General features: G+C 40.3%; 1 protein-coding gene across 4 annotated transcripts in view; it reads right to left on the minus strand.

Annotated features, from left to right (window-relative positions):
• Nucleotides 1-14,943, minus strand: part of FBXO31 (F-box protein 31) — a 54,595-nt gene that overhangs the window by 26,286 nt on the left and 13,366 nt on the right. For 2 of the 4 annotated variants that reach the window (XM_038753455.1, XM_038753451.1), the window contains one exon: nucleotides 4,884-4,955. In XM_038753455.1, the coding sequence (XP_038609383.1) occupies nucleotides 4,884-4,955 (72 nt within the window). Of the gene's footprint in view, nucleotides 1-2,038; nucleotides 2,126-4,883; nucleotides 4,956-14,943 lie in introns of those variants that run through there. The other 2 variants (XM_038753454.1, XM_038753453.1) reach the window with 2 other exon arrangements.

Consider the following 14,943-nt stretch of genomic DNA (forward strand, 5'->3'; position numbering starts at 1 on the left):
TAAGAATAATCTAGTGTGATAATGTCCACCAGTTCCAAGCAATATATCAATACACAGCAAGATGAACCACATACCTAGTAACATAACCCTAACCCAAACTTTCTACATCATATCTTGTGCCTAGAGGGGTGTCTCAATCTAGAAGTCAAGCTTTCCAAGATCAGTCACTGGGGAGTTCTTGAGTTTTAGAGGCCAGGGCTGAAGAATCATAAACAGCTCTTCACTGGGCTGTGCACACAGTGAAGCAGCCTTCCCCTCCATCTGCAGGGCATTCACCCACTGTACCATCTCCCCTTCCACACTCCACCGTTATGATTTCTGGACTTTTTTCTTCTTCTTTGGGAGGGTGGTAAAGAGGAACATGAGGGTGACAGAATGCAATCTGCGAGTGGCTCCGCCTCTTGTCTGCTGCGTGACCTCAAGCGGGTCGCTTCACTTATATGTGCCTCAGTTCCCTCACCTGCAAAATGGGGGTTCAACACCGTTCTCTCTGCGGCTTAGATTGCACACCCCATGTGGGACCTGATGGTCTTGCTTCTAACCCAACACTGACTGTAGTGCTTGGCACATAGCCCTTAACGAATACCACAATTATTAAAATTCATTCATTCATTCAAGCGTATTTATTGAGCGCTTACTGTGTGCAAAGCACTGTACTAAGCGCTTGGGAAGTACAAGTTGGCAACATATAGAGCCGGTCCCTACCCAACAACGGGCTCACAGTCTAGAAGGGGGAGACAGACAACAAAACAAAACATGTGGACAGGTGTCAAGTCTGCTACCACTGCAGAGGAAGTTTTGTTTCTGGAAATGTAGGACAAAATGTTTTATGCCTCTAGCCAGGGCCTTCCAAACTGCCTAATCTCTATCCATTTTTTTTTTTTGCAAAAAATCACTATGTCAAACTCTATTAAAGAAGAGTATTTTAAAGGCTTCCCCTCAAGTACATGTCTCCCTACCTGTACAGTAAATCACTTCTTGTTTCGTGGCAGCACTCTGTTTGGCCTTCTGGTCTATACAACAAATGTTCCTTATTAGATGCTGCTAAAATTTGCTCCTGCACCACCACCAAGTGTGTCACATCAATCTAGATTGTTAGGGGAAGGCCCATTTCCCAAAGAGATTTGGCTTAACACAAATGTAATTTTTCCTTGCCTGATGTAAACTCAGAGCTCTGCCACACAAAAGACAATCTAGGTCTATGTGTCAGGGCCGAAAAAGTCAAGAAAATTTTGTTTTACATGGGAACTCTGCGTGCGTATCCCGAAGGCAGACATTTGTCCTCTAAGCAAAGTAATACGGGAGGAATCAAAGAGAAGGGTTTTCTAGGAGCAGGAGGTGGCACTGGTAAATATAGGAAGGGTCAACATAAATTTGGAATCCTTGTACAAATCTTGTCAGATCTAAAATAATTTTTTTTTTTTACCAACGGAAAGACTGCAACTGCCTATAATCAAATTATGAAGAATAAATAGGCTAAGTGCAATTCATGGAACTGTTTACCAATCTGCCAATAACAATGATTTCTTATACGGGATTACAACACTGCACTGACAACATGTACTGTATGGAGAAAGTGGAGGCCAATATGACAACCTAAATATAGTACTAAAACAATTTTGTAAGAAGGAAAAAAACTGCTTTGACTCACTCAACCCTTGCATCAGCCCCACCAAGCTTTCACTGTTGTGCTCCCTCAAGAGATGAATTCTTATTGCTGAGCTGGCTGACTGAAGTAGGACCTTATTCGAAAATCGTTACCTGCTCCCTCCTCTCTCCACCAGAAACTGAACATATGACTGGTTTGGAGTTCTAGTAAGTCTTCATCAATTCTTACTGCTCCATTTTATTTCTCATTGCACTGAGCAAAGGGAGCAATCCCCCAAAAGGGTAGAGGGCAATAAAAATAACTACATATCAGCTCTTTCTTCTTCCTCAAGATGATTCCATGTTTGTGAATTAGGGTGGCATTTCACTCTCCATGCAGCATCTTGTGCGTGCTCAGTGCAAAAAGCGTTAGCTAAGAAGCAGTACGTACGGCAGGTGTATACATCTCTGTATTCCATGTGCTCGTAATCGGGAAGAATTTTCATAAAACGCCCCGACTTCACTCGTGGGTTTATACCTGAACAGACACAGCAATATAAGTACTAGAAGATATATCCATTTCTCAAAACTATACAGCCACTTCCTGTTATGTTATAATGTTCTTCTTTTTAATGTTCTTTTGAAAGAACACTATTGAATGTTCACTTTGGCAGGTACATACCCAAACCCTTTTGGTGAACTTCATAGTCTGCTCTAGCCTGTGCTCAAGACATTCCACGTCCCAAACGGAACAAGACAGGTGGAGATGAGGATGCCAGGGGGGTACTGCACAAATCACTACCAATATTATCATTTCCTTTGCACAGATTCTTGGTCCTGTTGTCGCAAGCCTGAGGCTCTTCGCGTTCTTGATGGGAGACTCCCTGTATTGAATCAATGCCAGGATTACTTTCAGGCCTCTCTCACTTAGAAATAATGCTGCAAAGTTTACCTTCCCCTTCCTTGAAAGTACTTTGACTGACCTCAATAGAGTGAATATAGCCATTTCAATAAACATTAGATAATGACATCCATTTAGCAGAGATAATGGAGGATTGCTAGTGCAAGATGCTTTTTTCCTACATAAGGTATGAAAAACAACACTTAAAAAGTACTACATTTACATGTAAGCACAAAAACTAATTTTTAAATCTTACATAAAAAATATTTCCATAATTGCATTGCTATTTGATCATATACTTGCATTTCTTGTGTTTTTATCACGCTGAGAAGCAGCTCAATGGAAAGAGCACGGGCTTTGGAGCCAGAGGTCATGGGCTCAAATCCCGGCTCTCCCAAGTGTCAGCTGTGTGACTTTGGGCAAGTCACTTAACTTCTCTGTGCCTCAGTTACCTCATCTGTACAATGGGGATTAAGACTGTGAGCCCCCTGTGGGACAACCTGATCACCTTGTAACTTCCCCAGCACTTAGAACAGTGCTTCGCACATAGTAAGCGCTTAATAAATGCCACCATTATTATTATTATTATAATGCTTTGGTCACCTTTTTGGACTTTGGGTACACATTAAATGCACATTATATTACTTCTTATGGGAATCTATATTTCATTTAGTGCTCTTTTGCTTGAAGTTCTATTTTCACAAAACCAATTATGAACTCTAACAAAGGAAGAGTAGTAAATGAATTTTCAGGAAAGGTACTCTTTACCATAGAGATCTGGTGTGACAAATTATTTATTCAACAACTAGAAGTAGCGTAATGTAGTCAAATTTCCCAAGGCTCTTGCCTCAGATTTCCACCCTGACCTGGAAAGTAAATTAAATGAAAACTACTCCTTCTTAAAGCAGTAGTTCCCAACCACGTATCCAGGTATTGGAGAATCTCACAACTATTTCCTTCGGTTTCCTGGCCTCATAAATGACAGCATCCATGTAGTTTCAGAGTACCACCACCACTACCATCTCTCATTTCAATTGTATATATTGGCATATTCTAAAATACCAACACAGGTGATAAAAGAAAAAAAGATTATTATGAAGTAAAACTATGTATGTCAGAACAAACAGTCAACTAAGAGTTGGTACATGTGGGCGATAAGGGAAAGGGTCAGGCAGGATTATAAAGTGATAGGTTTACTTTACATATTGCCACTCTCCTCCAAATTTGACTTTACAAGGCAAACTCTAATACCAGAGGATGGTATTTTTCCTCACCATTTGCCTGAGTCTATCAACTTATTCTGAATTAGACCTTCATTAAAACTTACATTCGACTTTAATGCAATTTGGCTTGGAAAGGGGAACAGAACATTTCAATTCAGTATCTTGGCAAACAAATTATTTAATTTTGCTAAGGCCAACATAACATTTAGAAGGCATTCCCAGCTCAATTGTTTCAGAGTAAAGACAGTGAATATCAGTTAATACATATAATAACGAAATGAGAAAAATTATGATAGGATTACACAGTATCATCTAACCCACAAATGTAAGCAGACAACAAACCAATTTATTCAACAGTGTCAACATGACAAGTATCAGAGTTAATAAACTGAGAATTAATGAACTAAGGCTTCAAAGAAGCAAGGACACCAACTATATGGGTACTAAATATGTAAAACTGACATGTTTTGGGGGGTCATGATGGAATTTGGTTTAAAGGCTCAAAATAAAATGGAAACCCAGTGCCAAATTAGTTTCAAGATAAACAGGACACAAAGACCTCACAGACTTAAGCTAAAGCATGTCTACAGAGAACAGCAGACTGACAAGCTATTGGAGAAGTTATTCTTGTAAGTGCAACTCAGTTTAAAGGAAAGATATAGAAAGGATTTTACACGGGATTATTCAAATCATAAAGTATCTTCAATCACAGGAAGCAAAGCTTTAATAAATGGAAGGTTTAATTGCCTAGTCGGTGATGGTTCTGCACAAATCTAATGAAGAGCAGACACACAAGGGAGGGGTAGAGGGGAAAGATCTCAAAATCCCAACAGAGTTGATTAAAAATAAGCAGGTTATCTGCAACTGAACATGCCAATTTTGCAATTTAGAGGCCTTATAGCTTCTAGCAAAATATTTCTTAGTAAGTGTGGATTGAAGAGACAAGTATAGCTAGAGAAGGAACAGAGAGGTCAGAGAAAACGTGAGGAGAGGTTTTCCAGCCTTTGGTACTGCTATTACAAACATAATGAGTCCAAATTATTTCAAAACTAATGCATTTGAAAAAAAAACTGTACATCGATTCAGTGTTTTTATTATTCAGCATAACACGTAATCTGTGAATTAATTTTTAAAATAAAGCTAAGAAGAATAAAAAAAATTGTTTTACTTACGCTTGGCATAGACATCTCGACAGGAGACACCCGTGATCTCCAGTTTCCGTAAATTTTCACAAACACCATACTCTGCAACAACAAAAATTTGCTGAAAATTAAAAAGGAACATAAAGAAAAAGACAGGATAATAAAAGGAAATATCCATGCCTCTGTTGACTGAGTTTTGTACAAGCTGTTGTCAGTTTCCACAAGATTTAATTTTCGTTCCCCATCAGCCTGAACTAATTTCAGTCTAAGCTTACTAACTTCATTAAAAAATTCTAGATGTCTATTGCTGAACCTTGTCTATGTCCTCTCTTTATCCCCTCACCATTCACACCCATCACACTCCAAAATAATACTCATTTTCATCACGCAACAGGCTTCATTTTAACTAGTTGCCTGCCAGGCATAGAGGTGAGTTCTGCCTGCCCAACTGGAGGGAGTCGTCTTCTTTTTTCAACTGCATTTATTGAACGCTTACTGTGTGCCAGGTGCTCTACTAAGCGCTGTGGTAGAGAAGCGGCGTGGCTCAGTGATAAGGGCAAGGGCTTTGGAGTCAGAGGTCATGGGTTCAAATCCCAACTCCGCCAAATGTCAGCTGTGTGCCTTTGGGCAAGTCAATTCACTTCTCTGTGCCTAAATTACCTCATCTGTAAAATGGGGATTACGACTGTGAGCCTCATGTGGGACGACCTGATTACCTTGTATATCCCCCAGCGCTTAGAACAGTGCTTTGCACACAGTAAGTGCTTAATAAACGCCATCATTATTATTATTATTACAAGCTAATCTGGCTGGAAACAGTCCATGTCCCACATGGGGTTCAGAGTCTTGATCCCCATTTTTACAAATGAGGTAACAGGCACAGAGAAGTTAAGTGACTTGCCCATGGTCACACAGCAGACAAGTGACAGAGCCAGAATTAAAACCCAGGTCCTTCTGGCTGCCAGGCCCATGCTCTATCCACTGGCCACTCTGCTTCTCCAGGGCTTACCAGGCACTGTTCTAAGCACCACTGTGCTAATCACTGGGGTAATCAGTGCTTAGAACACGATAATCAGGTTGGACACAGTCCGTGTCCTGTATACGACTCATCGTCTTAAACAGCATTTTACAGACGAAGCAGTTGAGGCACAGAGAAGTTAAGTGACTTGCCCGAGGTCATACCGAAAACCGAGATTAGAACCCAGGTCTTTTTGACTCCCAAGTCTGTGCTGTATCCACTAGGCCATGCTGTTTCAAGGACCACTGCCAATCTTAGTACCAACAGGCACTAAGGTAGCAGGCAATGAAGTCACAGATGATGGCGCAGCTCCTCTGATGCTTAGGATAGAATATGGTTTCATCATAATTTCAGGCTCAAACATTCACTGAAGGATTACTTAAGATATTCACCTTTTCCCCCATCATAATGAGGTTTTAAACCTGGACAGCCTTAAAATGGTTCTAATAATAATAATGATGATAATAGTGGTACATAAATGCGTACTATGTGCAAAGCAAAATACTAAGCACTGGGGAACACATAAGAAGATTAGATAAAATCCCTGTCCCACAAGGGGCTAACAGTCTAATTAGGAGGTAGAACATGGTATTGAATCCCTTTTTACAGGTGAGGAAACTGAGACCCAGATAAGTCAAGTGGTTTGACCAAGATATTACAATCACAAAAATCTGAGTCAGGATTAGAACCCAGGTCCTCTGACTCCACTAGTCCACGCTGCTTCTCATACATATATAATTCTTTACCGATTAAAAAGGGGTTCCGACTCCACTAAGATGGGACAACAAAAACAGCTAAAACAGTCAACCCCAGGTATTTTAAACTGCATACACATAACACTAACATCTGTCTTGTATGACCTTCGTCATAAAACCTAACACTAAATTCCAGAAACAGGAGTTCTAGCTCAAGACTATAAAACTATTATTAGCTACACTGATTGCTTCAGTTAGCTTCTGCAATTTTTTTTTTTGGTATTGCTACTCTGGCTTAATAGTGTAGTTCAGTTCTTGAAAAGTATCTATCTTCTAAAATGTTAAATGAATGCAAGTTCCCCAAAAGAATGAATGCAAATATGGATGGTTAGGTTCTAAAAAATTGTTTTCATCGGCTAAAAATATTATACACAAAGGCAGTTTTTAAATAATTCTAATGGCTGTGAGATGGTGGAATCAGGAGGGTAGAACATTTGGCTGCTTCTCTGACTGTTCTTGCTGTAGGCGCACAATGGTGTAACCAAAATATTGCACTACTTTAAACACGTCTGTTTGTTAAAAGATTGATAATGTAACTACAAAACGATATTATCAGCAACAATAAGTGAGGAGTGCCTTGTACCTAAAACTCTGCCACAGGAGTGGGGAACTTAAATGCACAAGGAATTTTCATGGACTACTGAGTCTAGTACATTCCCTCACTAAGACCTCCTAGATTCTAGGAGATAAATTTACTGAGGTGGATAGTCCAACCATAGTGCTTTGTGAGGCCTGGCCCCAAAAGGATCATTGGTAGGACTTCTGCCTCAAAAAAAAAAAAAGTATCAGGATAGCTCGTAAAAGGCCCGGGTTTCTGGATTCAAGACTTGCTGCAAAAATTAGCTCTCAGTGGGTCTACTGTTAGGCCTGTCCATGTGGTTTAAAGCTATATCCCATGCCCCCATTTTCATGATCGTTGCCCTGTCACGGAGGGATGAGGGAAATTTGACCTAAAACTGCCCTGGAACAAGAAAATAATGTATTTCTCCTAATATTAAAGGGATGAGCAATCCTTTCAGCTACCGCCTCTTGCTGTCGTCTCACCTTCAACCAAGATTCAGGAAGAAAACATCCTAGCTGTCCCCAGGAGCAGTGCTCTCAGTAGCTAATCAATCATAATTATTGAGCACTTACTCTGTGCAGAGCACTGTACTAAGCACTTGGGAGAGTAAAATACAAAGCCAATTGGTAGAGTTGGTAGAGATCTCTACTCACAAGGAGCTTCAAGTCTAGAGGGCTACAGCAGAAGATTTTTCCGAACACACACTTCACGAGCACAAAGAAAACCCTGCACATGCAAACGAGTGGCCAGACACAATTCCCTAGATTACGGGGTTCATATGCTCTGTATCTGCCCCCACCCAGTCCCTGATTTAGGCCACACCCCAACTTGTTATTTTACAAACATGTGCTGCCAGTACAGAATGGCACAGGATGTGAACTGGGGAGCAGAAAGGAAGATGTTTCCTTTCCTTATGAAAATGGGCACTGGCTGTGTGAGCTTCTCAAAGCAGGGGTGCACAATCAGACTTAATACTGATGGCAGAACACCCATTTATATGAAGATACATGTAGTACATAAGGATCATCTTAAATGATTCTGAGGTTGCATTAATCAGAGCTCCAATAAATTCAATATCATCAGACTGGGAAAGAACTCCCCAGTGGCGTACATTTACTGTTGGCAATGGCTGAGAGAAAGAGGCTGAGAACAGAAAGCAAAGACACTAAGGAACTTATACCCAGGCTCATAAACAAACAAGCTCTAAATATACGCTGGCTAAACTATTCTAACTGGGAGAGCATGCACTGTAATTAAAAACAAAGACTGGATATTTGAACACAAACCACAATCGATCTCATGTTCTACCTGACACTTCATCATGCTTTACCCAGCTTTTACTCTTTCCCGGTGGTGCTGTTTTGCAACACTGCATCTGAAAAAAATTTAAGCCGGTTTCTGTTATGGCTAAATGGGCTTATCATTATCTCCTAACATTTTTATAAATTATAGGCCAATGAAGGAGTTCCAGTCCTCAAGTACAGGGTGCAGAAATGGTGGGTGCATCGCCATCTGGGTCCAGATCCAACGATGAGGGTAGGACAGGGCTCTTGAAAGTGCTGTTGTCTTTCCTTGATAGAGAAGGAGGGTGGGGCACGTGGTAGTGAGTTGGTTTGGGAAGAAGGGATTCAATTCAATATTCAGCATATATTTTTCTTAAAGGTAAACTATAAACAAAACTTTCCACAAGTGCGACCATTCTGCAGTAACTTCTGCCATACATGGATCTTGTGTGTAAAACTCTCCGCAGGGCTTCACACTGTGCTCTATCCCTACTCACTTGTTGCACTCCATGCCCCAGTGGAAGAACGACTTGGCAGGGATAATCAATCAACAGTGTTTATTACATCCCTACTGTGTGCAAAGCACAGCACTAGACTTTTGGGAGAGAACAACAGAATTAGTAGATAGAATGCCTGACCTCACACTGGCAGGAGAGATAGATGCTACAATCAATTACAGATAGGAGGAAATGACGGGAGATTGTGGGGACTGAATTTTGTAGGTGGAAGCACCAATGGACCTTGCCAGCACTGACCCACACAGGTCAGGACAGTTAACGGGGCCCTATTAATCACTGGACTAAAGAATTAAAAGAAAAACTGTCCTAACTCGAATGACGAAAATGGTCCTGTTATTAGTGAATTATCTAAGTTAATCAGATAACTGTCAAATCCTCTACCTTCCTGGCCACTAATGCCATTTATTTATTATTCATTTTCATTTTTCCATTTGTATCTATGGTCTTACCCTTTTACTAGTATATAGTTTGCAATGTATGCCACCTCATTCCCCTTGGCAGATTGTTAGTTCCTTAAGGGCAGGAACCAAATATTTCTACTGAAGGTTCCCAAATATCGAGTACGTTCATGCAGTGCTCTACACAGAAGGTCCTCAATAAATGCTGGTGATTTTTAAAATGAACTATCAAATCTCAGCTACCCTTGCTGCCATGCAGAAACAGTCCAAAAGAACCATAAATAATCCCACACATATTCAATTTTCTCTCCAAGAAATACTCAACATTTTCCAAATGACAGGGAATTTTTATTGTAAATTATTAGTAAAAGTCTGGGACAAGCTCCATATCAGTTCATTTGTTTTGTAAATCTGACTGAGTCAATAAAGAGAATGGCTCTTAAAAATTATTTTATAGCCGATTGTCTTTGCTAGTAACAACATTACATGTCCTCCAGAAATACTAAATAGCATTTCCATCCTGCTGAGTAATGCAGCATGGATTCTTAGGCTATAATTAAAAGCTGGCACAGCATAGCACCCAAGCTGTACCTGTCTGGAAACTAGAGGAGGTTGCAGGCTGCCAACTCAGCTTTCTTAGCCTACAACACATTCACTCATAAAGCCACTTGTAATTTATTTAACAATTTCTCACTTCACAGGGAGTCTATGGCTTTGCCTATCGAGGCTCAGATTCCCGGTGGGAAATGACGTGACAAGTATGGAAAAATAAACTAAACAGAACCTCCAAATACTGCAATAAAAGAGTTGAAAATAAAAAAGAAAATCAATTGGCTCACAATTATCTTAGAAAGTTCCTAAGCCTCCTTTCTGCAGGTTCCCTGAAGTTTTGTTTCAAGAAAAACCCAAAGTTGAACCCCCAACATTATCTGGGGAGTGACACTGCTTGATCCAGGATTTTCATATGGGATTCAACACAAAACTTCTAATTTGGTTCTAGCTTCTTCCCCGGGGGATTTTGGTGGGGTGGGGAGGCAGCTTTAAGACCTGTGGAAAGAAAAAGGCACGCTTGCCGACTCTGATCAACAATGTAGTGTCAGGAAAAGTCTTGGACATTTTTGGGATAAAAAATGAAATATATGTTCAGAGATGTTATCGCTCTGCTCAATTAGTCATTAACGGGTGACTCAGAATCTAAAATGTTCTGCCTATCTCCAAATGAAATTGCTACAAGATTAACAAGAGTTAAATGGAAATCCAGCCAAACTTGTGACATGGTAAGACAGCTAAATATACCCTTTGACTGAATAGGTTGCACTATGCAAGTACTATTTGAAGAGTGCCTTCTTCAAATAAGGCAGATTGAGCAAGAGACAACTGACATTTACCGTCCTGGACACAAGAAAATACTGCTCACTCTTCCAGGCCTTATTCATTCAACTTTGGAAAAGAAGCCAGACCATCAATCAGCAAAACACAACTAAATCCTTAAGTAATAAAGCCAAAAGAGACTCAAAGTGAAAACTTTAAGGGTCCTTCATCAGAGTCACTAATCAGTCAATTGTATTTACTGAGCTCTTACTGTGTATAGAGCTCAGGAGACTACATTATAACAACAGACACATTCTCTGCCCACAAAGAGCTTACAGTCTAGAGGGGGAGAGAGACATTCATATAAATAAATAAATTACAAATACATCCATAAATGCTAGGGGACTGGGAAGGGGGAGGATGAATAAAGGAAGCAAGTCAGAGTGATGCATAAGGGAGTGGAAGAGAAGGAATGGAGGGCTTAGTCAGGGAAGGACTCTTAAGAGAAGTGCCTTCAGTAAGGCTTTGAAAAGGGGGAGAGTAATTGTCTGTCAGATAATTAAGCATAAGGAATGATAAAGAGGAAAGAAATGGAAAGACGACTGGTCCCTTATGGCATGGTAGTGCTTTCCTGACATTTCTACCTTCAATACTTAGGCCGAAGTTTCTAATGTGCAATGCATTCCAGCGGCAGTTACAACAGTTTAGATTAACCACAAATTAGTCTCTATTTTTTTTTTTTACAAAAGTACAGGATTGAAGAAATTAATCAAGCAAGCAATAGTATTTATTGAGCACTTACTTGCAGCATTGTCCTAAGTGCTTGAGAATGTACAGAATAGTCTGTAATAATAATAACAATGGCATTTATTAAGCGCTTACTATGTGCAAAGCACTGTTCTAAGTGCTGGGGAGGTTACAAGGTGATCAGATTGTCCCACAGGGGGCTCACAGTCTTAATCCCCATTTTACAGACGAGGTAACTGAGGCACAGAGAAGCTAAGTGACTTGCCCGAGGTCACACAGCTGACAACTGTTGGAGCCGAAATTTGAACCCACGACCTCTGACTCCCAAACCGTGCTCTTTCCACTGAGCCATGATGCTTCAGCTGCTGTTATGTAACCTTGAATACACTGCTTAACCGTTGGGGTCTTGGTTTCCTCATCTGTACACTGGAGTTAAGGAAACTGCTATCCTTCCCTCTTATGAGTCCCTGATGGGATGATAATGGTGTGCGATCTGCTTATCTTGTATCAATCCCTCTGCCTAGTACATAGTAAGTGTTCAATAAGTGCCATACTTACAAAACCAGAGGTATACGCTCTGTGCCATATCTGGACTATCACTGGCCCGCAAAAAACATTACGTAAGAATAATTACTGAAGCTTCCCATTTTAAAAGCCCAAGAAATGCTATTACAGGGTTAGCCCAGCCCTGTGTTAAAGGTGCACTAGTTTTTTTTAATATATTGGACTAGTGATGCTACAGAAATGAAATCTCTGGAAAGAGGAATAAAATTATGGCATTTCAGGGCTAGAAGAGGCTTTAAGAGGTATATGGGACAGAATCAGCTTTTAACCATTCCAGACCAATGACAACCAAGCTAATAAGATATTCAGGATTCTGAACCAGAAGCATACGTTCTTGTGCTTTTTCTGCTATATTGCAATGTCACTCCTTCCCTTTTTCATATGCTCCAGTTGTTTTTTCCTTTCCAGATGCACTATCTGGCACTCGTCCTTCCTGGACTTTCTTATGTTTTTTCCAACCATTTTTCCAATTTATTAACCTCGCCCATCTTTCATGATTCTGTCCAACATTCCCAACATAGAATCCTGGCCAAACCAAAATGAGCACGCTCTCTTTTTAAGGCCATTATTAAAGAAATGTACGTCATCAATCAACTCCCGTGTCACATCGTTTGTTGTGTTGTGCCAAACTCAGTGACTGGTAACCACGCCCTGAGTATGTCTCAGGCACCCACTTACCAATAAAATATTAATCAACGGTGCTGAGTGCTTGTTGGGTGCAGAGCACTGTACTCACGTACTGTGATCTTTAAGCCATATTTTCTCAGCTACCCAAAGTAAAAGTTATAATGGAAAGACCAAAAGCTTTGCTAAAGACAAGATTGATTATGACCATCACTTCTTGAGCAATCTGGTCTACCACTGGCATTGAAGAGATTAGATTAGTTTTACAGAGATGTTCATGCTGCCTTTTATCCAATGCACTGTTCTCTCTGGGGTTTTGAGAATATATTCTGTGATTCATTTTCACAAGTAGAGTACGTCATGACAAGGGAGTACATCACTTTTTCTGTAATTTCCATATATATATGGACAGAGAGAGACAGACAGAGAGAGACAGACAGAGAGAGAGAGACCACATTTTTTCCAACCCTTTGGAACCTACCCTTTCCTCTACCAGTTCTCCAAAATAGAAGCCAGTGTCTCTGAAATCACTTTAGCCAATTCTTCAAGTTTTCTGACCATGCTAGCAAATGTGAATGCTAGGTTTTCTTCCATCATAGTTCGATTTGCCACCCTCCCAATATAAATATAAATGTTCTTTTATCCCTAGTCCCAATTCAAAATTTCCAAAGCTTTTCCTTCTAAGATGAGAAAGGGAAACCATTTCCTTTCATTCTTCTCTTATTTCTGAGATTGCATATTTTAAAATTTGTCCCTGATGAGTTTGAAATATTTTTTCTGTTTTCCTTTACACCTTTTACAAAGTTGCACCTTATTTTCTGCCTTAGCTTTTTCAACTTTATTTGTACAAATCTTTGAATTCTTTGATAACCTACTTTGGCTTCCCCTTTCTGTGGAATTCTAATTGGGGTTTAACTGCAGGTGTAATTTTTGCCAACCAAACTTGCTTGTGCCTTTCCTTTCTGAACAGCACACCCAGCTGCAGTAAACCACGTCACAAAAGATAAACATCCCTTGCAAGTAATTGCGAACCCACACAAAACACGTTTCATTTCAAAGAAGCGCACCTACAAGATCAGAAAATAAATTTTATTGCATAAAAAAGGATAAAATTAGCTACTCATTTCTGCCATAGGCCATCCAAGTTCACAGACACACCACAGCTGTCTGAAAAGGGATAGATCTGCTTTTATTTTACTATAAATACGATGATGTTAATAAGTAGACCCCCCAGTCAAGGGTAGAAACACAGGGCGTTTTACTGATTTACAACCCACTTCCCACATAAAGGTCCAGTACAAAGATGGTTTCCAAGTGATTTAAACATATTTAGACAAGCGAAAAGGCAGTAAGCCTGGGGACAAAACAAAAAGAACCCACATATAGAAGAAAGGGAAAGCCTAGCTAAGCCCAAGTTCCGCTGAAAGTGTGTCAGCATCGACAGTGCTGTTACTTAAAAAGCCAACGTGATACTAGGATGTAGCAACAGGAAAGTAACACGCATGAGTTGGAAAGTAATCCTTCAACAACATTCTGCTTGTTAGATTACTGAACTCAATTTTTGTTTCCCACACTTAGAAAAGTCAAAAATGAATAAAGGGAGGGGAACTATATCCTGTGAGTAAAGTTCAAGTGGGATTGTTTGGCCTAGTGATGAGAAGGCTGGGGGTGTCTGAATAACTGTCTCCAAGTCTGAACAGGATCTGAAGAAGAGATTGCTGAATAGTTCTCAATGTCCACTGAGGGCCTCGAAAGGGCGAAATAGCCTGAAAATTAAAGCAGGATAAATTTCAGGTAGAATAAGGAGGAAGAATTCTATGACATTCATGGTGACAACACCCTGGAATGGGCTACAAAGCAATACTGTGGAGTCTCCACCCCTGAAAATCTTTAAGGATACAATAAACAGTCCTTTGTCCTTGGTGGGTTAGCCACTCGCCTTTCTGGAAGCAAGACCACAATCTCTGGAGGTGCCTTCCAGTTCTACGGCTCTGACTCACCCACAATGAAAGTCATACTATGTAAGACTGAATGTCTAAAAGAATCCCCAACTGTTCTGCTCCTATAACTTGCACCTACACAAGAACATAAGCAATGCCAAACTGGGTCAAACCAAGTATCAAGTCCAATATTCTGTTTCTTACACTAATGCCAGAGCAGGCTTAGGGGTGATGTTTAGTGGTATGTCTTCTAAAATCCCTGTCCTATTAGACTCCCTTGGTCCAAGTGACCGAAACCCCGGCCACTCAAAGTTCAGGCAGAAACTCTAAATGTCCACAATTCTCTTAAGTTTTTTACTCTATTCCACCG

This window comes from Tachyglossus aculeatus, chromosome 11 (assembly GCF_015852505.1).
Source record: "Tachyglossus aculeatus isolate mTacAcu1 chromosome 11, mTacAcu1.pri, whole genome shotgun sequence".
NCBI lineage: Eukaryota > Metazoa > Chordata > Mammalia > Monotremata > Tachyglossidae > Tachyglossus > Tachyglossus aculeatus.